The 24,246-nt window shown below is 63.7% G+C and overlaps 1 protein-coding gene across 3 annotated transcripts; it reads left to right on the forward strand.

Moving 5' to 3' along the window:
* The first annotated feature begins 6,131 nt into the window (after positions 1-6,131).
* DUSP8 (dual specificity phosphatase 8) lies at positions 6,132-23,853 on the forward strand. Of its 3 annotated transcripts, XM_087422382.1 has the most exons (7): positions 6,132-6,218; positions 12,284-12,621; positions 14,223-14,361; positions 18,863-19,029; positions 19,565-19,724; positions 19,944-20,067; positions 20,332-23,853. In XM_087422382.1, exons 2-7 carry the CDS (start codon positions 12,391-12,393, stop codon positions 21,383-21,385), a joined length of 1,875 nt encoding a protein of 624 aa, XP_087278508.1. In that variant the 5' UTR covers positions 6,132-6,218; positions 12,284-12,390; the 3' UTR covers positions 21,386-23,853. The 3 variants fall into 3 exon arrangements, with proteins under 3 accessions (XP_087278508.1, XP_087278509.1, XP_087278510.1); XM_087422383.1 differs by lacking the exons at positions 6,132-6,218; positions 12,284-12,621 and adding an exon at positions 13,383-13,963; XM_087422384.1 differs by lacking the exons at positions 6,132-6,218; positions 12,284-12,621; positions 14,223-14,361 and adding an exon at positions 16,465-16,765.
* Positions 23,854-24,246: the final 393 nt, after the last annotated feature.

A 24,246-nucleotide genomic window follows, 5' to 3' on the forward strand; every position in this document is an offset into this window, starting at 1 on the left:
AAGGATGGCAAGCCCACTTCTGGATACACACCTCAGAGAAATCCTGCCCAAGGTCCTGGGGGCAGCGTCCCTCAAAGGTTAATGTACAAATGGTGTGCCCACTCTGGAGGACAGCCAGGCGGTGTCTCATAAATTTAAACCTACACCCACCACGTGACCCCACGGCCACACTCCTGGGTATTTACCCTGGAGAAGGGAAAACGTGGATTCACACAAAAACCTGCATGGGAATGTTTACAGTGGCTTTATTTATAATCTCCAAAACTGAAAATGACCCAAATGTCCTTCAACAAGCGGCTGGGCAAACTGCAGTTTACACATGCCATCAAATGCTTCTCGGCAGTAAAAAGGAAGGAACTGTGGACCACGCAGCAACCTGGTGAGCCCCAGAGGCGAGATGAGTCTCAAAAGCTTACGTGCTGTGATGATTCTGTTCCTGTGACGTTCTCAGAAGACAAACTGTAGGGGTGGAGAATAGAGCAGCGGATGCCAAGGGGCAGGAGAGGGAGGAGGGTGTCACTATAGAGAAATAGCATGGGGGAGATTCTTGGGGTGACGGACCTGTTCTGGATCCTGAGTATAATGATGGTACATGAATCTACACACATGTTAAAAGTCATAGAACTACATGTGTTAAAATTCAGAAGAGTCCATTTTGTCGAGGACGTGGAGAAATTGGAACCCTTGTGCATTGTTGGCGGGAACATAAAACGGTGCAGCTGCTGTGGAAAACAGTCTGCTGATTCACCAACAGTTAAACACAGAATTACCATGTGATCCAGCAACCCCACTTCTGGGCACATCCCCAAAAACCTGAAAGCAAGGTCTCAGATACTTGTTCACCAATGTTCATAGCAACATTATTAACAACAGCCAAAAGGTGGAAACAACCCAAATGTCCATCAACAGATGAACAGATACACAAAATGCGGTATGTACATACAATGGAATATTACTCAGTCGTAAAAAAAAGAATGAAATTCTGGTACATGTTACAACATGGATGAATCTTGAAAACATTGTGCTAAGTGAAATAAGCCAGTCACAAAAGGACAAATACTGTATGATTCCACTTATATGAGGTTCCTAGAATAATCAGATTCATAAAGACAGAAAGTACAGTGGTGGTTGCCAGGGGGTGGGGGTAGGAGAGAACGGGGAGTTAGTGTTTAACGGGGACAGAGTTTCAGTTTGGAAAAATGAATAAATGCTGGAGATGGATGCTAGTGATGGTTGCACAACAATGCGAATGTACTTAATGCTACTGAACTCTACATTTAAAAACGGTTAAAATGATAACCTTTTTTTGTGTGTGTGTGAGGAAGATCAGCCCTGAGCTAACATCCATGCTAATCCTCCTCTTTTTGCTGAGGAAGACCAGCTCTGAGCTAACATCTATTGCCAATCCTCCTCCTTTTTTCCTGCAAAGCCCCAGTAGGTAGTTGTATGTCATAGCTGCACGTCCTTCCAGTTGCTGTATGTGGGACGTGGCCTCAGCATGGCCTGACAAGCGGTATGTCAGTGCGTGCCCGGGATCCTAACCTGGGTCGCCAGTAGCAGAGCATGTGCACTTAACCGCCAAGCCACGGGGCCAGCCCCCAAAATGATAACCTTTATGTTACGTAAATCTTAACATGATAAAAAACTGTCAACAAAAAAGTCAATTTTACTATATGATAATTGTAAAAATTAAAGTGATGCAAAAAAGAAAAACAAAAAATTTGAATGTGCATACAAATCTCTTGGACTTGTTAAATCACACATTCTAGGGGGCCGGCCCTATGGCCTAGTGGTTAAGTTCGGCGCACTCTGCCTGGGTTCAGATCCCGGGCCCGGACATACACCACTAGTCAGCCATGCTGTGGCTGTGGCTCACATACAAAATAGAGGAAGATGGGCACGGATGTTAGCTCAGGGCTAATCTTCCTCAGCAAAAAAAAAAGCCAAACAAACACATTCTGGCTCAGCGGGCGTGGGGTGGGGCTGAGAGTCTGCATGTGTAACGCAGTCCCCAGGTGATGCTGACACAGCTGGCTGGGGACAACCGCGGGTTCAGCACTACAGACGCCTACTAGAATGCTCACGGCAGCACCCCTTCAATAGGAAGACTCAAAAACAAGCTAAAAGGCTGTTAGAGGAACAGCTAAGTAATCGGTCTATTCATTCAATGGAAACCTACACAGCAGTGAAAATGGATGAACTTGGCTCCCCTCCATCAACAAGCATAAACAAATGTGAAAAAAAGCAAATTGAAGGAGAACAGTTGCGCCATGATACCCACACGTAAATATTTAAAAGCACGCAAGACGATACTATCTGTGACTCACAGGACTCACACATGCAGCAAAACAATAAAGACAAAACCAGGGGGACCCACCATCCCGCAGGGCGGCTGCCCCGGACAGAGGGGCAGGGGAGGTACAGGGAGGCCACCTGGATCTGTACTGCTGTTTTTCTAATCCGAGGCAAAAATGGAAAGAGGCCGACATTGTCGGGTCTGGGAGCAAGGAGATTGTTATATCGTTGTCTGTGTTTATTTGTAAGCTGTTAAAAATATAATAAGAAACCAGGAAAAGAAATGACGAAATGCGTTATGAAAAGCACATAGAAAGATACCAGTCATGGCACTGTTCTTAATAGCCAGACGTGGAGATAATCTAACACACAAAAACAGAGAAGTGGTTCACATATTACCCGATGTCCATAGAACACAACACCACACAGACAGTTACGACTGGTTGTGGGGAAGCAGGAACACGGACGAATCTCAAAAACATTTTATTGATGGAAAAACGCCAGACACAAAAGAACACACGTGTTTCCGTTTCTATGAGGTTCAAGAACAGGCACCACAAACTGGTGGTGACAGCCGGAGGGGAGGGGAGAGCTGGCTGGAAGGTGGAGGATCTTTCTGGGGTGACAGAAATGCTCGAGTCTTGTTACAGTGGCGACAGGTAATACACACAGGTGCACAGGGTTGTCAAATCCCGTCCCCCTGAACACCTGACAGACGGCACTTTATTGACGACGCCTTGACTTAAAAAAAAGCCAGGCTGTGGTTTCGGAACCGCATCTCCAGGGATCTGTGCTCACTCTGTCATTAGCTGAAACGCTGGGATGCAAACCAGCAAGAACACGTGACCACTTGTCCCCGTGCGTGGAAAGGATGCACAGGGACCGTCCCCCTCGGGCGGCAGGGGGCGCGCGTGGACCGCCGGACGGCTGCGCTCGGACCTACCCGACTGGTGCTTGGGTCCCGCCCGGGGCTGCCGGCCGGCCGGCGCTCAGGAAGGTCTGGCTGGGCCGACCCGACCCATCCCCGACGCGGCCTGCGAGGGTCCTGCTCTACCCCGAGGACCGGAGGCAGCGTCCAGGAGAGGCCGAGATTACCTGCCGGGAGTCAGGGGCCGAGCGGGCAGCCCTCGCTGGGACCCTGCCCGGCCACCCCATTGTTGCAGAACAGCAGGTTTCAAGTGCTCATTTGCATGAGAAATGACCATCAGGGTTATAAAACAATCAGGTCCAAACATTCTCCCCTGGCCAGGCGCCCCACACACCCACCCACCCACCCGCAGCTTCCAGAATGGGCACAAGGACACCGGTGCCCCCCCTCAATTTACTGACACCTGCTGAGGCCTAGCTGGGAGCTGCCCAGGGCACAGAGTTCTTAGGGGCCAAGGGCACCCCCAGGCCACACGCAGGCCCTGACCACATCTGGACTGGGCAGCCGAGGAGGTGGAGGCACCCGCTCCTGCAGGAGCCCCTCAGACACTCTCCAACTTTCTCCTCTCTCCTAGGCTCAGCCTGGGCCAGGCAGGGGAACAAGCCACATGGGGCATCCCCACCCCCCCCAAGTGATAGCTCCTCTACCTAACAAGGGACAACCCCCCACTCCTGCAGGTCCCAGGCCCTTTGGGGTCTGTCCAAGCTCCCCTAAGGGCGACACGTGCCCCCCACCCGGGCCACCGGGCCAGCTCCAGGGGCTCAGCCTGAATCCTCCTGCCCCCCCCAGGACCCGGTCTCCCCCACTTTTCAGACAAAGAGTCAGCCCAAACGCCACAAGGCCCCACCGCACGCCCACCTCCCGCTGACCTGGCCATGCATCCGGGCTGGGCATCTCCCTGAGCTCAGGTCCACCTCCCGCCAGCGCCTCTCTTCTCAGCAGCCTGCGCAGGGAAGGAGGAAGGACCAGCCCCAAATAGCCCCTGGGTTACCAGCGCTTCCTTCCGAGGGAGCCTCGCTCCCCCAAAGATGTTTGTTATGCTATGTGCTGGCTCTGAGCCAGGAACACACCCTCCCCAGACACCCCATTACTCCCCACTACCTGGACGCTCCTCAGGCCGGTGAGGGAGGGGCCCCGAGCACTTACTACACACCGACTGTGTGCAGAGCCCTGAGTCTGAAAGCGGCACCGACTGGTCTGGACAACTGAGCATGAGAAAGTGGAGGGCCCCTCTGGAGCCCTGCACAGCACCTCCAGCTGCCCGTTGCCCTCCCCCATTCCCACTCGGAGCTCTGGGGTCCTGAGTGCCCACCCTGGCCCAGGAGGGGATGGGCCAGTCATGCCTGCTGCGTTTTTGGTGATCCTCCAACCAGCGGAGGCTGACGGCCACCTTCCACCTCCCTATCTTCACGGAAAGGGGCTGCACTTCCTGGGGGGCCGCAGCCCCTCAGAGCCCCAGGGTGGTCCTTGGAGGCCTGGATGGCTGGGGGCTCCAGGCTGGAGGAGGGGCCGCCCTCACCATCCAGGGGGCAGCCCCGGGGAGAGATTTTAGAAATGTCTGGGCTATCCTGGGCACCTCTCCCCCAAAATAATTACCTTCAAAGGTTCCCACAGCTCCTGGGCTCCGGGGCAGGGGTCCTCGTCCCCTTTCCCAGAGCTAAGGTCCCGTGCCCGGCGCAGGCGCTCAGCAAATATTGATGAATCCGCAGATGAGTGGGTGCGTGCCCCCTCACACCCTGCCCACTCGCCTCCGTCCACTCCAGCACCCCGGTCTCCTCCTCCTGGTCAGGGGCAGCCAAGGTCTTGCCTGCCTCGGCGGGGGGGGGGGGGCCCTCCTGCACCACCCGCACCTCCTCAGCCTCCAGCCACTGCTTGCATGTGACCTCCTGGGCGGCCTCCGGGTCGCCCACTCGCTGCAGTGTGTCTCTGGCCTCTGTTTGGGCCCGACACCTGCCCAAGGTGTAATTACCTAAGTTTGTTCCTGCACTGGACTCCAGCGTCCAAGCGGCCCACGGGCTGTGTTCCCACCGCGGTCAGCCGGGGGCGGACCCTCAACAGCCCTTACGGGGGCACACGAGCGCTGTCTAGGGGCAGCTTTTCACTTGTCGCGTCACGTGGTGGACGTCGTCGGTAGGGCTGGGGGGGGACAGCGCTGCACTGGGGACCCCCCCTACCCCACCCCACCCCCGACGCCCCACCAGAGTTCATGAGATGTGTGACCTGGGCCAAACCATGTGGCTTCTGAGCCGCCAATCTCCCCCCCAGTAGAGTGGAGACCCGGCTCCCCCCTCCAGGGGTCGTGGGGAGGGTAGAGCGCTCCGCAGGGGGAGCGAGGGCCCTCCCGGGGCAGGCCCCGCAGCAACAAAGGCTGGGGCGGGGGGCAGCTCCGGCCAGCCGGTGGGGAGAGGACCCTCGCGCAGGACCCTCCGCCGGTGGGCGTGCGCGAGGCTGGGGGTCCCCGGGGGAGGCCGCGCGGGGGCTGGGAAGGCTTCCCGAGGCGGGGTCGTAGGCACGGCCCCTTTAAGAGCCGGGTGAGGGGTGAGGGCAGAGGGCGGAGGGCGGCGAGCCCGGCCCCCCCGCGGCCGCCGCCTCTAATCTGCGCCCCGAGCCGGCCCCGCTGACGTCACCGCCCCCGAGCCGCGCGCGCTGATTGGCTGCAGGTGACGTCAGGGGCTTTTTTCGCCCGGCATGACCTCATCCCCCGCGCCCCGCCCTCCGCCCGGGCCTGTCACTCGCGGCCGAGCGGCGGCCGAGCCGGCCCGCGCCCCCGCCCGACGCCGAGCCCCCGCCCGGCCGCGCCCGCGAGCCGCGGGTGGGATGCGGCCGCGAGCGCGCGTGTCCGCCCGCAGTGCGCGCCCCGGCCCGAGCGCGCGCGTCCCCGGCCCCCGCCCGGCTGCGCGGGCCCCGCCGGGCCATGGGCGGCGCGGCCGAGCGGGCGCGCTGAGCGCGGCGCGGGTCCCGGTGCGCCCCGGCGAGCGCGAGCGAGGGCAGCGAGGTGAGCGGGCGCAGGCGGGAGGGCCCGCTCGGCCGGCCAGGGCGCCGCGACAGGAGCGCTCGGGGGCTGCGCCCGGCGGGCGCCCGGGAGGAGGCGGCGGCCCAGGGGTGGGCGGCCGCGGCCCCGAGCCCGGCTCGCGGGGACGCCCCGCGCCGGCCCGCGTTCCCCTGCCTCCCGCAGCGCCCCGCGGACCCCGGCCCGGCCCACACCTGGCCGCCTTTCTCTCGCAATTCCTTCTCGTTTTGTGGGGGGAGGGGCATGAATGAAGGACCCCGGAGGGCCGGCCGTCTGAGCTCCGGCGTGGACGTGTCTGTCCGAGCCTCTGCGCTAGCCCCAGATGCCCCGGACGGCGCCCCTTTGGGGCCCAGAATTGGGGAAGGTGGTCCTGCCCCGGGCCGGGCGGGGGATGCAGAGGCCTTGGCCAAGGGAGCGGAGGGCCTTTGGCCTGTGGGAGGCTCAGGAAAGGGCCCAGTCCGTGTCCGGCGGGGAGGGACTGCAGACCAATCTCCCTGGTCTGGCTGGGCCGCCACGCGCACCCCCACCTCGGTGCTCAGCTGGCCTCTGCGGAATAAAGACCATCGCCAGCCAGCCTGCTGCAGAGGCGGCCGCGGGTGCTGGGGGAGGGGCTGGCGGTGCCAGGCTGAGTGCTACCAGCCTCCCTCGGCCTCTCTGCCCACCTGGGGGAGGGGGGGTCCCTAATAGTCTGGCCTGGAGGGGAGGGGGCAACAATGGGCCCAGCCCCACCGGGTCATCCCTTCTGGGAGAATTTGCCTTCTGACTTCCTGCTGCAAACAGGGACTGGCCTCTGCTGCGGGGAGTTGGGGGCTGGTGCTGCAGTGATGGGGTGAGGGGACTCCGTGGGGTGGAGGAGAGGCGGCAGGATCTAGTGTGGCGTCTGCAGTGTTCTTGTTATGCGGGAGGTGGGGAGGGGGGTGCTGCAGGCCAGGGCAGCAGTGTTCTTTCTGCTCTGTGCCTTCTGCCCTGGGGGTCTGCACACTCTCCGTCGCCTCTCTCAGACCTTCTTGCTCCCAGAGCAGCCAAGGAAATGAATGTAGCATCCAGTGCCCCCCCCACCCCAGGGAGGACAGATGTCCTGTGCATTGGTGCCTCAGATGGTTAATAAACACCCGCCAAGGATGGACAGATCATGTGACCAGGAGCTGGGAGTTCATCTTGAAGTCTGACTGAAATAACTCCTGCTGCAGTCAGCCTAGGGCCCTGGGAGAGTTGCTGGGCAGGTTCTAGTCCCCTACTGCCCTCAGCCCTTGGGAAGGCTCCTGGGCCCAGAGGCTGCCTCTGGGAGCAGAGTTCTGTGACTAGAGATGCAGAAGGATGCTTGAAGTTGTTCTCTGCTCCAGGACCCTTCCAGCATTCCGTCTCTTCCTGGGCTGAGGCTGACCTCAGAGCCCAGAAGTTTCAACTGGACAGAGGCCAAGGGGCCCTGGGCTGGGGTTGGGGGAAGCCCGAGGGTGTCCTGGCTGCATCCCTGGATGTGCAGCTCATAGGGAAAGGAGAGGGAGGGGCTAGGCCACAGCAAGAGAGACGTGGGTCAGGCTGTCCACCGGGACCGCGTGAGCCGAGGCCCCTTCTGCCTGGACCGCTTGGGGCAGTGACCAGTAGATGCCCTGGGCTGGTCGGCGTGTGTAGCTTGGGGGACAGTCACCCACAGAAGTCGTGCAGATCAGTGGGGCTGGAACAAGCCAGGCAGGAACAGAGGAAACATAGGTTTGTAGCCTTCTGAGCTGCCCGTTCTAGGACCCCTGTGCCAAGCCCCCTCCTACCGCAAGCTCAGCCCAGACCCCTGGGAACTGAGGGGGCAGGGCCCCCACCCCACTGTCTCCCAGGCCCACGGCCTCCCCAGGCCGGGCTGGCTCTGGGTGGCCTTGCCATTGTTGGTCCAGCCAGGGCTGAGTGCAGGCCAGCCAGGGTCCTGTCCCACTCACTCCAGGGAGCTGAGAGGGGAGCAGTGGCCAGAGCATTTAGGGGTCCCTGATGAGAGTAGATGAGGGTAAAGTGGGCTGACCTGGTGTGAGCCCTCGGGCCCCCTGCCTCCTAGAGGTCGCCCCCCACCAGACTCTCTCCTGGCCTCACAGTGGGGCAGTTTCTGCCTCCGGAGGTGCCCTGGGTCACCATGAGCGGGACATCTCAGCCTCTTGGGTCCCTCCACTGTCAGCTCTTGCTGAGAGTCCGCTAGGCACTACTTGGGCTGGGGACACACACAGTGAGAGCCACAGTCCCTGTCCTTCTGTGGCTGACGGTCCTGACAGCCGTCTCTGGAGGTAGTGAGTTCCCCGTCCCTAGATGCTAAGCAGAAGGCACCGTGGGGAGGGTGCCGGCAGTTGGGAGTTTTCTGGCCGTGCACGTGCTCAGGGACACGGGTATGCCTCGTGGAGGCCCTGGGAGCCAACCGCATGAGGAGGTCCTGGAGCTGGCACCCAGGACTTGGGTGTCCTGGGATTTGGGGGGATTTGGCATGCAGACGGTGAGGATGGGTGTCTCCGGTGACGACATCCATGTGCATACACATTTGTGTGTGAATAACTGCACACACCGGGGGGGAATTGTGGGAAAGAGGTGAGCACTGGGCCTGTGTGTGGTCAGCGTGCAAAGGGACATGTCCCAGCATGCACAGCAGTGTGCACGCAGCACGGGAGCCAGGCTGCGCCGTGTACTTGGCCTCCTGGGGAAGGGGCTGCCTGTGGCCCCCTAGGCTGCACCCACCTGGGGCGGGGAGGGGCCTCCTCTGCCTGTGGACTGGGAACCGCTGTCTCCTTGGCTCAGAGCTCTTTGATTGAGGAGATGAACGGGGCTTGCCTCCCACCTGCACCTGGTCTCGCACGAGGTGGTGGGTACTGTCCCCCTCAGATCCCAGGAATGGGTCAGGGCTGAGCTGGGGTAGGTCCCCGAAAGCAGGGAAGCCCAAGACCGAGCAAATCTGTTTCCGCTGTGCCCACCTGGCCTGTTCTAGCCCCACTGACCCGTCCTGAGCTTCTCCACTCCCCCAGCTCTGGGCCCTGATTCACAGCACATTCGGGAGGCGACAGGTAAGGGGTCTGCCCCCAGGAGCTTTAGGTCCAAGGAGGCCCTGTGGGTGAGGATGGGCTCCCAGGAGGCCAGCTCAGTGCAAGAGGTCTCCCGCAGGAGGGAGGGCCTCTGGCCAGACCTTGGCCATTCAGAGAAGGCGGAGAAGGCCTCAAGGGGTGGGAGCCTATGCACGTGCGCACTGCCGGAGAGGAAGGCTAGGGCCAGGTGGAGCAGAGAGAGGAGGGGCCTTGTGGGGGCCTGGCTGGGGGTCATCCCAGGCCCCAGCTACTGGGCACCTGCAGGGGTGGGAAGGGGTGGGAGCGAGTGAGGAGGGGGACCTGCCGCTCTGCAGAGCCAGCCTGCGCGGTGGCTGCTGCCGCAGGAGCAGCGGTTGCCTGGCACCTCTGCTGTTGCCATGGCGACGACGGAGGTGCTAACTTGCTAATGAGTCCCCCTCGGCTGCACATAACAATACTGTAGTGGTTAATAGGGCCGAGCGCAGGGTTCCTTGGCAGGCAGGGGTTGAGACCAGGTACTGGGCCTGTGGCCGAGCTCCCACCCTTCATCCCCTGCCCTCTGCCCCTTGCCCTGCAGGCGGGCCGGCCTGTTCTGCCCCGACCCTCCCCTCTGGGTCTCGCCTCCTTGCCGGTGCTCTCGGCCCTAGCTGCCTCCCTGCCCCTCCTCCAGCCTCCACTCCCGTCTGTGGAGCGGGCACCCCTCCATGCCCCAGCTCCTCCCCGGGTAGGTTAAGGACCGGAGGGCAGTATACACACTGGGCAGCTGCTGGAGGGTGAAGGCCTCTGTCTCCAGCCCCTGCCCTTGTCCCTGCTCTGAAGTTGTTTGGCCTCTGTGGTTTTCAGGTGGGAGATAATCGGCCCCACATAATGGATGAGGACGTTGAGACGAGGGGCTCAGGGCAAGACCCTCTGGGCGACGGTGCCCCGTGCCACTGCGTCCCTCTCAGGGTCCTGGGCCTGTGAGCTGGGCTTCTGGCCCCACGTCCAAGGGTGGGAGGCTCTGTGCAGGCCTGCAGGAGCTGCGTGCGGGAGGGGACCTGGTGGCCGTGGCCTGACAGCCTTGACAAGGTTCCGCTTAGAGCTCAGGAGAAGCTTCCAAAACGGCTTGTGTGGGAATCAAATCGGGGACCTCTTAGCATGCAGGCAGATACCACCCTCAACAGGGAAGACTCCCCTCAGCAGGCAGGGACCCCCCCTTAACAGGGAGGACCCGACTCAGCAGGGGGTACCCCCTCAGCAGTCGGGGAGCCCCCCTCGGCAGGCCCTTTTGCTGTTAAACTGGCCTGGTATGGCCCTCAGGAGGGGCAGCAGCCCCGGCTGCACCCCAGCTCCTGCCCCCACAGTGGAGGAGCCCCGAGCGCCAGCCTGGGAGGGGGTGTCTGTGAATGGGACCACCAGGCTCCACCCCCTGACTTCCCTTGGTGCCAGCTCGGCCCAAGGCTGCCCACCCCAGGCGGACACCGTCCACACCTGTCTGGGGCTTCTCTTTGAGCTCCACCATCATCCCCCAGCCCGGAGCTCACCAGGGGGTGGTCCAGAAACCGTGGCGGCTGCCACTGTTGTCCCCAGTGTCCTCAGGCTGCCTCACCCCACACCCTCTGCGGCTGCAGGTTGGGGGCTTGCTGAGGGGTGCCCTTTCTGTGAGCCCTGGGGGTACCCCGTCTCCCAGCCTCCCACACCCCAAGCTGGGTGGGACGTGGTGGAGGGAAGACCCTGACTGAATGGCAGCTGCTCGGGGCCTTGGGTTCTGTCCACCTCCTTGGTGTGACCTCGGTTTGTCCCACCCGTTCCCTGAGCCTCAGTTTCCCCATCTTTAAGGCAATCTTCTCATCATGAAGCTGTGTGCCTCCTGGGGGCTGTGAGGCTTGGGTGGGCCTAGAGAAGGGCCGGTCCTGGCAGGTGACAAGGCAGATGGCGTCTGGCAGGCGGGGCGGGGGTGGCAGAGGCTTGACACCAAACCTGCAGGAGGGGCTTCCGCCCACGGCTCTGGAGTCCCTGTGTTCCCACCCACGTCCTGCTCCCTCCACGCACCCCTCAGCCCCAGGGCCCTGGGAGGCCATGCCGAGGGTCCCAGCACCCCTGAGGTCCTAGATACGGGTCACCCATGTTGACCTTCATCCTGGGGCGCCCCCACCCCACTGCATCCTAGGATCTACCAGCCCCTAGAAGGTTCCCCCTAGGCCCCAAGCCTCTGCTGTGCCTGGAGCACCCTGCTGTGTGGCCACCCACAATCTGTGAGTGTGCAACACACCCCTGCAGGAGACAGACACCGGCCCCGACACTTTGTGCAGCAGGCGTGAGCACACGATGGTGGCAAAGGAGCCCCGCTCCACTCCCGAGCCCCCTCCAGTGCCCGGCCACCCACCTCCAGGAGCCTGTCAAATTGTGGAGGCAGCCCCAACCCCCGCATCTGTCCAGTCCAGATTATCGGCTTACTGCTCGATTGGGCTGTGTGGGGTCAGAGACAGAGGGCGTGCCAGGGAGGGCAAGGGGCATGTTCAGACCCCTGCCTTGCCCGGGGTCCTGGGGATCGGGAAGATGTGGAGGTCAGAGAGCGGAGAGGGCTGCCTCTCAGGGACGGGATGACAGGAGCAGCGGGGCAGAGTGCAGTGTTCTGGAATGAGTGACGGGGGCCAGGGAAGGGACCCTCAAGCCTTGTCCTGCCTCTTCAGCCCAGCACAAGCCGAGACCCTTGCCTCCGCCTTGCCATGTCCTGCTGAGAGGCTGGCACCGTGACCTGGATGGGGCAGGGCTGGACGGGACCCTCCTGAGGCCCTTCCAGCTCCGTGGTCGCAGATTCCAGTTCGCTCACCTCAGATGTTAGGGGGCTGGACTTGCATAGAAGAGCCAGAGGGGACGTCGATTCCCTGAGGGAGGAAGGGACCCTGTGGGCGCGTCAGGCTCAAACGTCCTGGGCCCTTGGATCCCACCTCCGACCCCTCCGAGGTCCGCCCCGCCAGGGAACTGGCCCGGTGCCCACCCTGGGGGCCTGCGGCGCTGCTGACCGTCTGCCTCTCCCTGCAGGTCTGGCGCCATGCCCGGTCACTCTGAACACTAGGCCACACCCCGGGCCGTCGGAGCAGCCGCTGCTCACTTCAGGGGTCCCCCTCCCCACCGCCCACTGCCCCACCATGGCCGGGGACCGGCTCCCCCGGAAGGTGATGGATGCCAAGAAGCTGGCCAGCCTGCTGCGGGGTGGGCCCGGGGGGCCGCTGGTCATCGACAGCCGGTCCTTCGTGGAGTACAACAGCTGGCACGTGCTCAGCTCCGTGAACATCTGCTGCTCCAAACTGGTGAAGCGGCGGCTGCAGCAGGGCAAGGTGACCATTGCCGAGCTCATCCAGCCAGCCGTGCGCAGCCAGGTACCCGGCCGCCGCCACCGCACCCGTCCCTGCCTGTCCCTGGGGCTCCTGTCACCTCCAGAGTCAGGTGACCAGGGGCCCTCGCCGTGACCAGCCTCCCCTTCCTCTGCCCTCGAACCCAAACCCAAACCCCACTCCGGGGTCAGAATGTCCTGAGCCAGTCCCCACCTCGGCCTTGTAGGGCAGTTCCCACCCTTCCTCCCTGAGCTTCCCCCCAGGGAGGCCCCGGTGACACCCATCTCCCCAGACACAGTCACCACCCGGCCCTCCCCCTCCCGGAGCCTGCTGACCCTGTCGGGTCCTCTCTCAGCCCCCCAGGGAGGTCTCCCCACGCACAAGGCGGGGCTCAGAGAGGGGTACCGAAGGGGTGAGCAAGGCGTGACCGTGCACAGGGCCTGGGGGTGGGGCCGCAGGCGGCAGAGGGGCAGTGGAGGGGGAGGCAGCCGGGTCGGCACACGCTCTGATTGCTGAGGGCTCAGAAGAGGACAGGAGGGGTGACCAAGTGGCTCACTCAGAGCAGCCCCCCAGTTCTTTCCCCTCTGGAGTCTTGAGTGACCCAGAATTCTCTGTGGCCCCCCAAGAATGTCTCGAGTCACTCGCAGTGGACAATCCTGTCTCGACTCCCAGGAGCATCAAGTCCAGCCCTGGGGAGGGACTGCTGGGCCGGTGACCTGGGGAGGCAGTGGCACCTCCAGTGTGGAGGGTAGGGGGACAGGGGGCGGCCCCGAGGCCGTGGGGGGCTCTGTCACAGGCCCTGCCCCGTGTCCTGGGATGTGACAGACCCAGGTAGGACGGCTGCCTGTGGGAAGTCCCCCACCCCAAGGGCAGGACTGGCTCCCTGCAGCCTCCAATGAGGGGAATCCGGTGATTAATCGCCCCCAGCGAGGACTCCTGGCCAGAGCGCGATCCCATTGGCTGCCGGTGACATCATCGGCTGGGGCTGGAGGCTCAGCTGGCTTAAAGGCTGAGTGCTGGGGCGGGGGGGCCCCCCGCTGCTCCCGGAGCTAAAGCTGCTCCACATCTGGCCCCCAGGCGGCACTGGGGGAGGGGGCAGGTGGAACCCCAGCTGCAGAACTGGGGGCTCTTGCTGCAGCCCTCAGTTTCCCCATCGCTGGCTGGGGAGGGAAGGGGAGCCAGCACCCTGCCTTCAAAATCCCCGAGATGTGCCTCCCAGGGACCCTGAGGACGGGTGTATTTCCCTTTGTCTCGGCCGCGTCCGTGCACGCCTGTCATGTGGGCACCTGCGCGTGCGTTCTGGGGACCCTGTTACATTCGCCCGCATCTCCTCCATCCGGGCCTGGCCCACAGTGGACGCCCACACGTGTCCACTCCCTTCACTCGTGTGAGTGTGGCCTCACAGGGGACAAGTGTCCACTGTGCCTGCCTGTGCCAAGGGCCTCCCTCTGTGGCCGTGGGTGATTGTACCTGTCCAGGTGTGAGCAGGGAGGCGTGTGGCCGGTCCCTGCCCTCCCCTCGAGGCAGTGAAGTGGAAGCAGCCCCCACCCCCCCATCACCTGACCAGCAGCAGTGGGCGGCAGCAGGGGACGGGGCGTCCGGCAGGTGGCCGGCAGTACCCTGACCTCTGCCCTCATGGCCCCCAGGTGGAGGCCACAGAGCCACAGGACGTGGTGGTCTATGACCAGAGCACCAGGGACGCCAGCGTGCTGGCCGCAGACAGCTTCCTCTCCATCCTGCTCAGTAAGCTGGACGGCTGCTTCGACAGCGTGGCCATCCTCACAGGTGAGTTGGACGGCCTGAGGCCGGGGCTGCGGGGCACCCTCTCCCGCACTGTCAGCTTGGACAGGGCTGGGGGCGCGTCTGAGGAGTCTGGATTCTGGACCCACCTCTGCTTTCGTCTCTAAGTCTGGAGACCAGGGTCTGCTGGGGTGCTGGGGGGGGGTCGCAGAGCTCTGGAGTTCCCAGGGGTCAGCACTCCCCTGGGCCCCCACCCTTCAGGACCCCCTCCAACACGGGCCCGCCCCCTCCACTAGCAGGTGAAGAGGTGGACAGGGGACACCCCAGCATTTGCCTGTGGGGGTGGGGGAGGGATCTAGGCAAAGATGTGGCTCTGCCCTGGGAACTGCTCCCACCCCACTGCCCCAGCTCCCTGTCCACCCCACCCTCGGGAACCCCCATCTGAGCCGGAAGCCGTCCCTCACTGGGAGGTCCCCTGGTGCTCCAGCTGAACACAGGTGGCCTTGTGCCAGACTGCTTGGTGGTGACCGCTGCCCGGGGGCCAGCAGAGGTCCCTGCAGGGCTTCCCATTCCCCAAAAGCAGCCTGGCCTGCCCCCATACACGCGCGCTCTCGCACACACAGGCACGTGCACGCACACAGGGGGCACTGTGGTTCCCGCTGATTCTCTCAGGAGGCAGTGGCTGACGCCCTTCTGGAGAATCCACCTCCTGGAGGTGGCTGAGTCCCAGGGATGTGCACCCTACCCGCCAGGGTTTGGGGCCTTTGTGGGTGCTCCTGCCCCTGGCCTCTGCGTGCCTGGGGCTGTGGCTGGTGGGTGGAGGGTGTGGAGGGCTGAAGACCGTGCCACCTGCACCGTCACAGCCGACGGGACGCCCCCAGGTTCATTCCGTGTGCCTGCCCTGAGCAGTTACTGTGCACAGGCACGAGTGGGGTGGTCGATGGGCACCAGGCTGCCCCATGGCGCTGGCATCCCGTGGGAGCACAGACCGTCAGCCCAGCCTGTGAGAGAGGCTGCGGGCAGGGCTCTGTCTTAGTCAGGCTGCTGGGGCCGACCTCTCGGAGGAAGCACCACAGGGTCCCTGCCCTGGAGAGCGTTCAGGAGGCTTGGTGGTGGGTCAGCACTGTGTGCGGTGTGCCTGCCACCTCTGCACATGTGTCTGGGTGCCAGCCGAGCGCTCTGCACATCTGGGTCTGCGAGGCCCGAGGGTCTGTGTCAGTGCGTGGCTCTGGGAGTCTGGTGGTCAGATCTGCCCGTGTGTGTGTGTGTGTGTCCCACTTCAGGTGGTCCTGCACTTGTCTGGGTGGGGTGTGGGATTTCTGTGCATATGTGTGAGCTCTGGGAACCAGAAGCCACAGAGTTGCAGACTCTCGGTTCAACCACTGCTCCCTGGGTTGAGTTTGGGGCCCGAGCGGCTGGGGACAAGACAGAAGATCCAGGCTTTTTCAGGTGTCCTGGGCAGAACAGGAACCTTCCCGGGGCCCGGCTGGGAACCCTAGCGTGTGTGTGTGTGTGTGTGTGTGTGTGTGTATGTGTGTGTACGTGCACCCTAGCCAGGAGTGGGAACCACCAGGCCCTCCTGGGAGTCTGAGAAGAGGGTTCCAGAGCAGCGCCCTCCCCACTCCCAGGCTGCCCAGGAAATCCCGGAGCCTCTGATAGTCTGTCTCCCTGGGAGTCTGGGTCCCTACCCAGCACTTGGTGGGCCGGGCCTGGGCTAGGATCCACCAGGAGGACACACCTGAGACCTGGCTGTGCCCCACCTGGCTCGCTGACCTCTCCGAGCTGCCCCATCCTGCAAGGTTAGAGTATTTGCCCTGTTTCTCTGAGGGCCAAGTCTCGAAGAAGTCATGACCCCAGTGGTATGAGGAGGGTTTATAGTGACACCAAATCAGGACCCAGACTTGGAGACAGCCCCTGGCCTTGCCCACAGCCCCTGAACCAGTTAGAACAGGAAGGTGAGGCTGAGAGGGGGAGGGGGATGCTGCCCACCCAGAAGGGGGAAGTGACTTTCTGGAGGGGGCTCAGCAGCTGCCAGAAGGCGAGGGCTGACCCCTTCGTGGGTGGGGCTGAGGAGCTGGGAGATAAGGATGGCACAGCGGAGGGAAGGGCGACCCCTCTCCATGACAGGGGGGGTTTGCGGGAAGCAGAAGAGGGTGGTGGGCACAGGGCGCTGGGGTCTGAGACTGGCTGCTGTGACCACTCCCCCCAAGCTGCGGGCTGGTGACGTCTGGCTGGGGCGGGGATGGGAAAGGGAGCCTGGCCCTTTAAGTGGCGGGCAGACCTCGCCAGGGAGCCGCTGCCGCCCGGTACATCTACGGAATGCGGGCTGGTGATGTTGCTGCTGCGTCGGGAAGGGTGCGCCCCCAGGGACCCCACAGCCCAGTCCCACACGAGTGCCGCCCTCGGACCCTGGCTAGAGACCACAGCGGGGGCTGCCCCCGTATGCAGGGTGGGTGGGGACCCTGCTGGGGCTCGGGGACCCAGAGGGGCAGTGGGGGCTGTGGGGTGTGTGACCGCGGCCGGCAGGCGGGTGGGGGCCAGACCGGGTGCCCGTGGGGTCGGTGCCCGACAGGGGCACGTGCTTTGTGAGTCGGGGATTCCACTGTGAGGGGTGCAAGCTGCGTGTGCCCTCCCTCACCCTCCCTGACCCGTGAGACAGAGGGAGCGGGGTGGGGGGGGGCTGTCCCTCCTGATGAAAGGTGCCCTTGGGGATGTCCAGGGGATGGGGGTGGCGCCCCAGGACCTACTGCTGCCACTATTCCCTCCCGGATGCCCCTCCCTTGCCACCCCTCCCCAGAGCCTGGGGCAGCCCTGAAACCACTGAAGGATGGAGCCTCGGGCCCTGCCGGACCTGGCATCTACAAGGGGTCGTAGGGGGCACCCCAAGCCGCCCGGCTCTGCCTGGGGGGGTCCTGGTGGGCCTTACCTGAGGAATTGCAGCAAAGGCTGCCCAGAGACTGTCCTCTGGGGGGAGGTTCCTGTGGATTCCCCCCACGCCTACCCTCTGCTGTGGCCCGGCCAGAGAAAGAGAGATGGGGAGGGTGTTTGGAGGGGTGGTGTGGCGCCTGCGAGCCGAGGCGTCTCCCTGTCCCACCAGCAGGTTCCCGAGGACGGGACCCCTTCTCCTCCACTCCTCCAGCCTGGAGGTCCCCCATCGCCAGGTCCCCCAAAGTCAAGCCTTCACTGGGGGCACAGGGACGCACATGCAGGCATTCAGGGGGTTCATACAAACTGGCCACTGAGCTGGGCCAGGGGTGAGGCTGAGGCCACCAGGAGTCCCTGTCCTCGGGAATCAGCCAGGTCTCTGGCACCATCTGCTTCTGAGGACCAGGGCAGGAAAGAGCAGTGGGGGTCCTGGGCCTGAGACCTGGCCTCCTCCAGGGGGATAGGACAGGCCTTGGCTCAGTTGTCTCGTGCGATGGACAGGTCCACTGAGCTAGAAACAGCAGCGCACTGGGCTTGGGTCCCCAGAAGTGTGGTCAGCCCCAGGACACTGCCGGGCAGCCTCACCTCACCCTACCAGGAGCGGGTGGCCACCAGGCGCCCAGTGCAGGTCCAAGTCAGTGGTCCCCCAGCCAGACCGGGTGTGGGCAGGTCCGTTCTCAGTGTGTCTTCTTGGTTGTTTTCTGTGAGCCTCACAGCAGTGCCATGTGGCAGGCAGGACAGGGAAACCGAGGCTGGAGGCGTGATGAGCCTTTGGTCACTCACTGAGTCACATGTACCAGGGGACCCACTCTGGTCCTTCCAGTGGCAGAGGGGCTCCTTCCACCGACCCGCGCCCAGGGCTCAGATGTGCAGGGAAGGCGGCAGGGCACCTGCCAGCCACGTGTAGAGCGCGTGCCCGCTGTGCACGCTGCGTGCTCCCTGTCCCCACTGTCCCCAGCTCCCAGCCCAGCCTTTGCTTCTCCGTCTGCTGAGTGGAATGGAGCCCTAACAGGAGCGCAGATGCCCCTGCAGGCTGTGCCAATTCCAGTGGTGATGTCATGCCTGGGGGCGGGGGAGGGGCCTACAGAAGCCCTTGCCTCCCGGTCCTGGCGCCCAAGCCTGGCCTGGGGCTCCCAGCCAACCGCAGGCAGGGAGGGGTTGCATCGGCCCAGGGGGAGAGGCGCGAAGGCCCCGCCTGGCCCCAGGCCATGAGTATGGAGGGGCTGGTGATCCAGACACTCAACAGGAAGACCCCCGTGGCCCCTGAGCCTGCCCCTGCCTGGGCCCTTCGGGTGTTGCACTGGCCAGCCCCCCTGACCCAACATTTACGGGCATCACAGCAGCGTCCTCAGCGGGGCCGGCCCCTAATTATCGTGGGGAGGAATGTGGGCGTAGGGGCAGGCTGTAGATGTGCACAGCACGCACCCCGCCGTGGCCACAGCAGCTCTCCAGCACCCAGCACTGAGACCAGGTGCTCAGGCCAGAGGCTTGCCAGCCGGTGTGGGATCGCTGGGGCTCCAGCGGGTGTGGCCGAGACGTAGTGGTGGTGGGGTGCCCTGGGCGCTCTTTCCTGCCCCACTGGCCCGCCCGCCTGACGTGGTCTCCTCTGCTCCTCCTGCAGGGGGCTTCGCCACCTTCTCGTCCTGCTTCCCTGGCCTCTGTGAGGGCAAGCCTGCTACCCTGCTGCCCATGAGCCTCTCCCAGCCCTGCCTGCCCGTGCCCAGTGTGGGCCTCACCCGCATCCTGCCTCACCTCTACCTGGGCTCTCAGAAGGACGTCCTGAACAAGGTGTGCACAGCCGGGGCTCCGAGGGGGGCGGAGGCAGGGGCTCCGAGGCTCCTGGGCTGGTCTGGGGGCAGGCGGGACCTGAAGGCGCATGGGCTAGAGGAGCAGGCATGTGGGAGAGGCTTGCGTTGGAGGCACAGGAGGACCCAAGGGGGCCCCGCAGGACAGGGCAGGGCTCGGGGAAGGGCCCAGCAGGGCTGGGTGGAGCAGCAGCTCCCTGCCTCTCCGGTGGTGGAGCCCACATGCCACACTGCTGATGTCACTGGGCCCCTGGCCAGCGCTGAAAGAATCCCGTGTTTTAAAAATGGTGATGAGGGAAGAGGGTATAGGCACCGCCCTGGCGGCCGCGAAATTCCTGGGAGCCTCCCTCGGGCTGTGGGCGGGGCTCGAGGAGGCACCAGCATCCCTCCCCCCAGCACCGGAGGCCCACGGGCCCTCTGGTGGGAGCGGGAGGGGGCTCCTGGGCCGAGGCCTCCCACCTGGACTGAAGGTCCTCCCCAGCTGCCCCCCCTGCCAGCCCGTCCTCCCGTCCCTCCAGGATCTGATGACCCAAAACGGAATAAGCTACGTTCTCAACGCCAGCAACTCCTGCCCCAAGCCGGACTTCATCTGTGAGAGCCGCTTCATGCGCATTCCCATCAACGACAACTACTGTGAAAAGCTGCTGCCCTGGCTGGACAAGTCCATCGAGTTCATCGGTGAGGGGAGGGCGCCCTCCTGCCCCGTTCCTGGGGAGGGGCGGGGTCCTCAAGAGAAGAGGGCCTGGAGGAGGCAGGGGAGACGCTGCCGTCACAGGTGCTCAGGCCTGAGAAGTAGCTGGGGTTGTTGGTGGTCGGGAGGGTGGGGTCCTGACCTGGGGTAGGGGAGGACTATGCGGTCTCAGCCCTCACCTGGCCCCGCTGGCCCCTTGCCCCCAGATAAAGCCAAGCTGTCCAGCTGCCAAGTCATCGTCCACTGTCTGGCTGGCATCTCCCGCTCTGCCACCATCGCCATCGCTTACATCATGAAGACCATGGGCATGTCCTCAGACGACGCCTACAGGTAGCCCCCCTTCCCCTGGGCCCAGCAGCCTGTGGCTGGACACAGCCTCACCCCCCCGCCCCTCCCCACGCACTAGCATTGGGTCAGGGCCTCCTAATTTGGGCTGCCCTGTGGGGGAGGGGGAGGCATGAGCCCAGGCCCCGCCCACTGGGGGTCTGCACGTCAGCGTGTGTGTGCCCAAGAACGGGCAGAGGGTGCGCGGGAGAGTGAGGCGGGCAGCCTGGCTCGAGGAAGCCCTGTCCGATCCCGCCGCCTTTCCCCCAGGTTCGTGAAGGACCGGCGCCCGTCCATTTCGCCCAACTTCAACTTCCTGGGCCAGCTGCTGGAGTATGAGCGCAGCCTGAAGCTGCTGGCGGCCCTGCAGGGCGACGGGGCGCCCCACCCCGGGACACCGGAGCCCCTCCCGGGCCCCGCGGCCCCCCTGCCGCCACTGCCACCACCTACCTCAGAGAGCGCTGCCACCGGGAGTGCCGCGGCCGGCCCAGCCAGGGAGGGCACGCCCAGCGCCGGGGAACCCCCCACGCCCCCTGCCGCCCCGGCCACCAGCGCACTGCAGCAGGGCCTGCGCGGCCTGCACCTCTCCTCTGACCGCCTCCAGGACACCAACCGCCTCAAGCGCTCCTTCTCGCTGGACATCAAGTCGGCCTACACCCCGAGCCGGCGGCCCGACGACCCCGGGCCCCCCGACCCCGGCGAGGCCCCCAAGCTCTGCAAGCTGGACAGCCCGTCGGCGGGCGCGCTGGGCCTGCCCTCGCCCGGCCCCGACAGCCCGGATGCGGCGCCCGAGGCGCGCCCACGGCCCCGCCGGCGGCCCCGGCCTCCAGCCGGCTCCCCGGCGCGCTCCCCCGCGCACGGCCTCGGCCTGAACTTCGGCGACGCCACCCGGCAGACTCCGCGGCACGGCCTCTCGGCCCTGTCGGCGCCCGGGCTGCCCGGCCCCGGCCAGCCGGCCGGCCCCGGGGGCTGGGCGCCGCCGCTCGACTCCCCGGGCACGCCGTCGCCGGACGGGCCGTGGTGCTTCAGCCCTGAGGGCGCGCAGGGCGCGGGCGGCGCGCGGTTTGCGCCCTTCGGCCGGGCGAGCGCGCAGGGTGCGGGCGGCGGCGACCTGCGGCGGCGGGAGGCGGCGAGGGCCGAGTCCCGGGACGCGCGGACCGGCTGGCCCGACGAGCCGGCCCCGGAGACGCAGTTCAAGCGCCGCAGCTGCCAGATGGAGTTCGAGGAGGGCATGGTGGAGGGGCGCGCGCGCGGCGAGGAGCTGGCCGCCCTGGGCAAGCAGGCCAGCTTCTCGGGGAGCGTGGAGGTCATCGAGGTGTCCTGACGGCGGCCGGGACCCCGCGCCGCGAGCCGCTTGGCGCCCCGCTCGGCCGCCAGCAGCCGGGCCCACTATAAATATATATTATATATAATGCAAAGAAAGGTAAATGGTTTTACTGCGATTTTTATCGAGAAGTAAATATTTCGATTTTTTATTTATTTAAGCTGTTCATTCTGGCAATGATTTGGCAACAGTGCGGGCGGCCCTCAGAGCTGTATTTTTACTGTCTGGTATTTAAACTGAAACACACGTTTCTAAGCAATATGAGGCCACCTTCAGGCGCAAGCTGAGGTGCCAGGCCTGGGGTCCCCTCCCTGTCCCCCCCCCCAGGAAACACTGCTGACCCTCGCAAAGAGGCTGCCGAGCTTTCGTGCACTTTTTACATAAGAAAAAGGGGAAAAAAGGAAAAAAAAATTTGCCACAAACTGAGCCGGTGAACCTCCCTGCCCCCCTCCTCCCTCTTCCTCCTCCTCTGCTCCTTTCTGGGCTTTGCACCAAAGCCATAGGTGGGAGAGGTGTTCCCAGGAGCTGGGATGTGGCCAAGGAGGTGCCACGTCTTGGTGCCATGGAGGGCGCCCCCACCGCCCGTCCCCCAGGCCTCTTGCCCGAGGGGGGTTGACGGGCGTTGGGCTGACGGGCCAGGCTGTTCAGAGGGGCTTCGGTATAGAACTGGGAAGGGGCTTGGTGGAGGGGCTGCTGAGTGTCAGATGATAATGGGTCCCCAGCGCAGGGCTGCGCCCCACTCTTGCCCCAGTCTAGGTTCACAGCTCAGCAAGGCTGTTCAGAGGAGGCTACTGCCCTCTCCTCCATGTGGCTGGTGCCCCCTGGCGCCACCTGCCAGGTGGGGGAAACAGCAGGAGGAGGGGGCATGGCCCCTGGGGGTGTCAGGTGGGAGGAGCTGGGCCTGCCAGGGCCGGCTCCACTGGTCAGAGGGCAGATGGATTTCGGGTCTTGTTCTGGGCTCTTCCGCCACCCAGCCCCAGGCCCCAGGCCAGACCTGGAGTTCTGGTTTGTTCCTGCAGGTTGAGGGCCTCAGTGAGGGGTTGCTGCCTTGCAGAGGCAGGGGGCAGTTAAGCGCCTGTCAGACCCTTATGCTTCCAGGGAGTGGGGGTCCTTAGCTTTGGGAGGGCCATCTCCAGGCAGATAAGACCCCCGACACAAACAGATGCCGGAGGTGTCCCCCTTGTCTGCCCTGACCCCCACGGAGACCTCGGAGGAGAGAAGCCCCCTGCGCACCCCTTTCCTGGGGAGCTCTCTCCTCCGAAGTCTCCCCAGTGTCTTCAAGGTGACGTGCCAGGCCCCACCCCTGGGTGGCTTTTTGGCTCAGGTGGGCCAGCCTGGGGGTGAGGGCAGGAGAAAGGCCCCAGCTACCCCCACCCCACACCCTATCAGGTCACTGGGACCTGAGGCTCTTGGAGGCAGGAGATGTCCCCTGATCTTCAGGAGTCCTAGAGTCTAGGAGTGAGGGCCGGTCACCTGGGGAAGAGGCCAGGGGCTTGGCAGGAATGGTGGCCCAGCAGGACTGAGTGGGGGGTGGGGTGGGGGAGGTGTCTGTCCCCCCAGCTGTACCCCTTGCTGCCCCTTTGGCTGTTTTTCTATTTGTTCTTCTTTTGACCCCCAGCGCTATGTCCTTGTCATCCCTCCTTTAAGCAAAAGTCCTGTTCCTGTGCCCTCTGTCCCTACCCCGTTCCCCAAGAAGATAAGCTATCGTTGTATTTGCAATCTATGGATTAGAGATTTAAGTATTTATTATTATTGGTTAATTATTATTATTATTATTGATTATGTAAATTTGCTGCCTGTCTATCGCGTTGGGTTTCTGAGGTGACCCTGGGTGTGGAGGATGCACTGGTCTCCCCCTCCGCACCCCCACCCCTGTGCTGTCCAGGAGACAGTGGTCTGGGGCCACTGGTTGGGCCCCAAAACTCTGGAGGCAGGTCCCACGGCCCCTGTCGTTCCCTCCCTTTGCCCTTTCTCCAGGGCTGCGGCATCTCTTGTGGCTTCTGTTCTGGGGCATGTGGGGGCTCTTGCTTTTGAGGCACTGGTCACCCCAAAGTGAGCAGCTGCGCCGGGGAGAGGGTTCTGTCCCGGCTGCCGCCCTCTTGTGCTGGGGACTGGGCACCGGGCTCAAGCCCCTCCTTGGTCACTTCCACCCACTGTCTGAGGCTGGGAGGGGCTGGGCCCCAGTCCTCTCCAGTCTCTCCGGTCCCTCCCACTCCTCCTGCCCGGCCCAGTGCTCTGGCATTGGGGGCGCCCCAGAATGGACCAGCCCCCTCCTATTATTTGCTGGAAAGTCCAGCGGAGGAGAGGCGGCTGGTCCCCCGCACGGCTCCCAGTCTGTCTGGACTGGGCCGCCCACCGCCCCTGCCTCAGAACCTCCCCCAGCGCCGCCACCTTTCTGCTCCCTGTCCTGTCCCTTCTTTTGTATTTGGAAACAACGTGTTGTAATAAATCCTGAGACGGATGTTTTCTCCGCGCCTCTGGCTGCCTCTTTCTTCACGCTGGTGGTGGGTGGGGCGGAGGGTCAGGGGTGGTCCTGGAGGCTCCCTGAGGCCAGGAGGCTGGGGTATTGGGCCTGGAAAGCCGCACTGGCCCAGACTCACTGCCCCGAGCCCAGAGGCCGGGTCGGGCCCGGTGGAGGAGCAGTGCGGTGCTGGAGCAGGGCCCGGGTGGGGCCAGGGCAGAGCACAGGCCCTCAGCTGCACCCAGAACGTGGAACACACTGGTTACGTGCTGGTGCAGGTTTAAATAACTGAGAACTATGTAAAGTCAAGGCTCAGTTTTGCCCCTCACCTGCCCCCCGTCCTGCTCTCTGGGAGTAACCACTGGAAATGGTTCGATGCTCCCCCACAGACCTCCATGTG

Source organism: Ceratotherium simum, chromosome 34 (genome assembly GCF_057802395.1).
Source record: "Ceratotherium simum simum isolate JZ-2026a chromosome 34, ASM5780239v1, whole genome shotgun sequence".
NCBI lineage: Eukaryota > Metazoa > Chordata > Mammalia > Perissodactyla > Rhinocerotidae > Ceratotherium > Ceratotherium simum.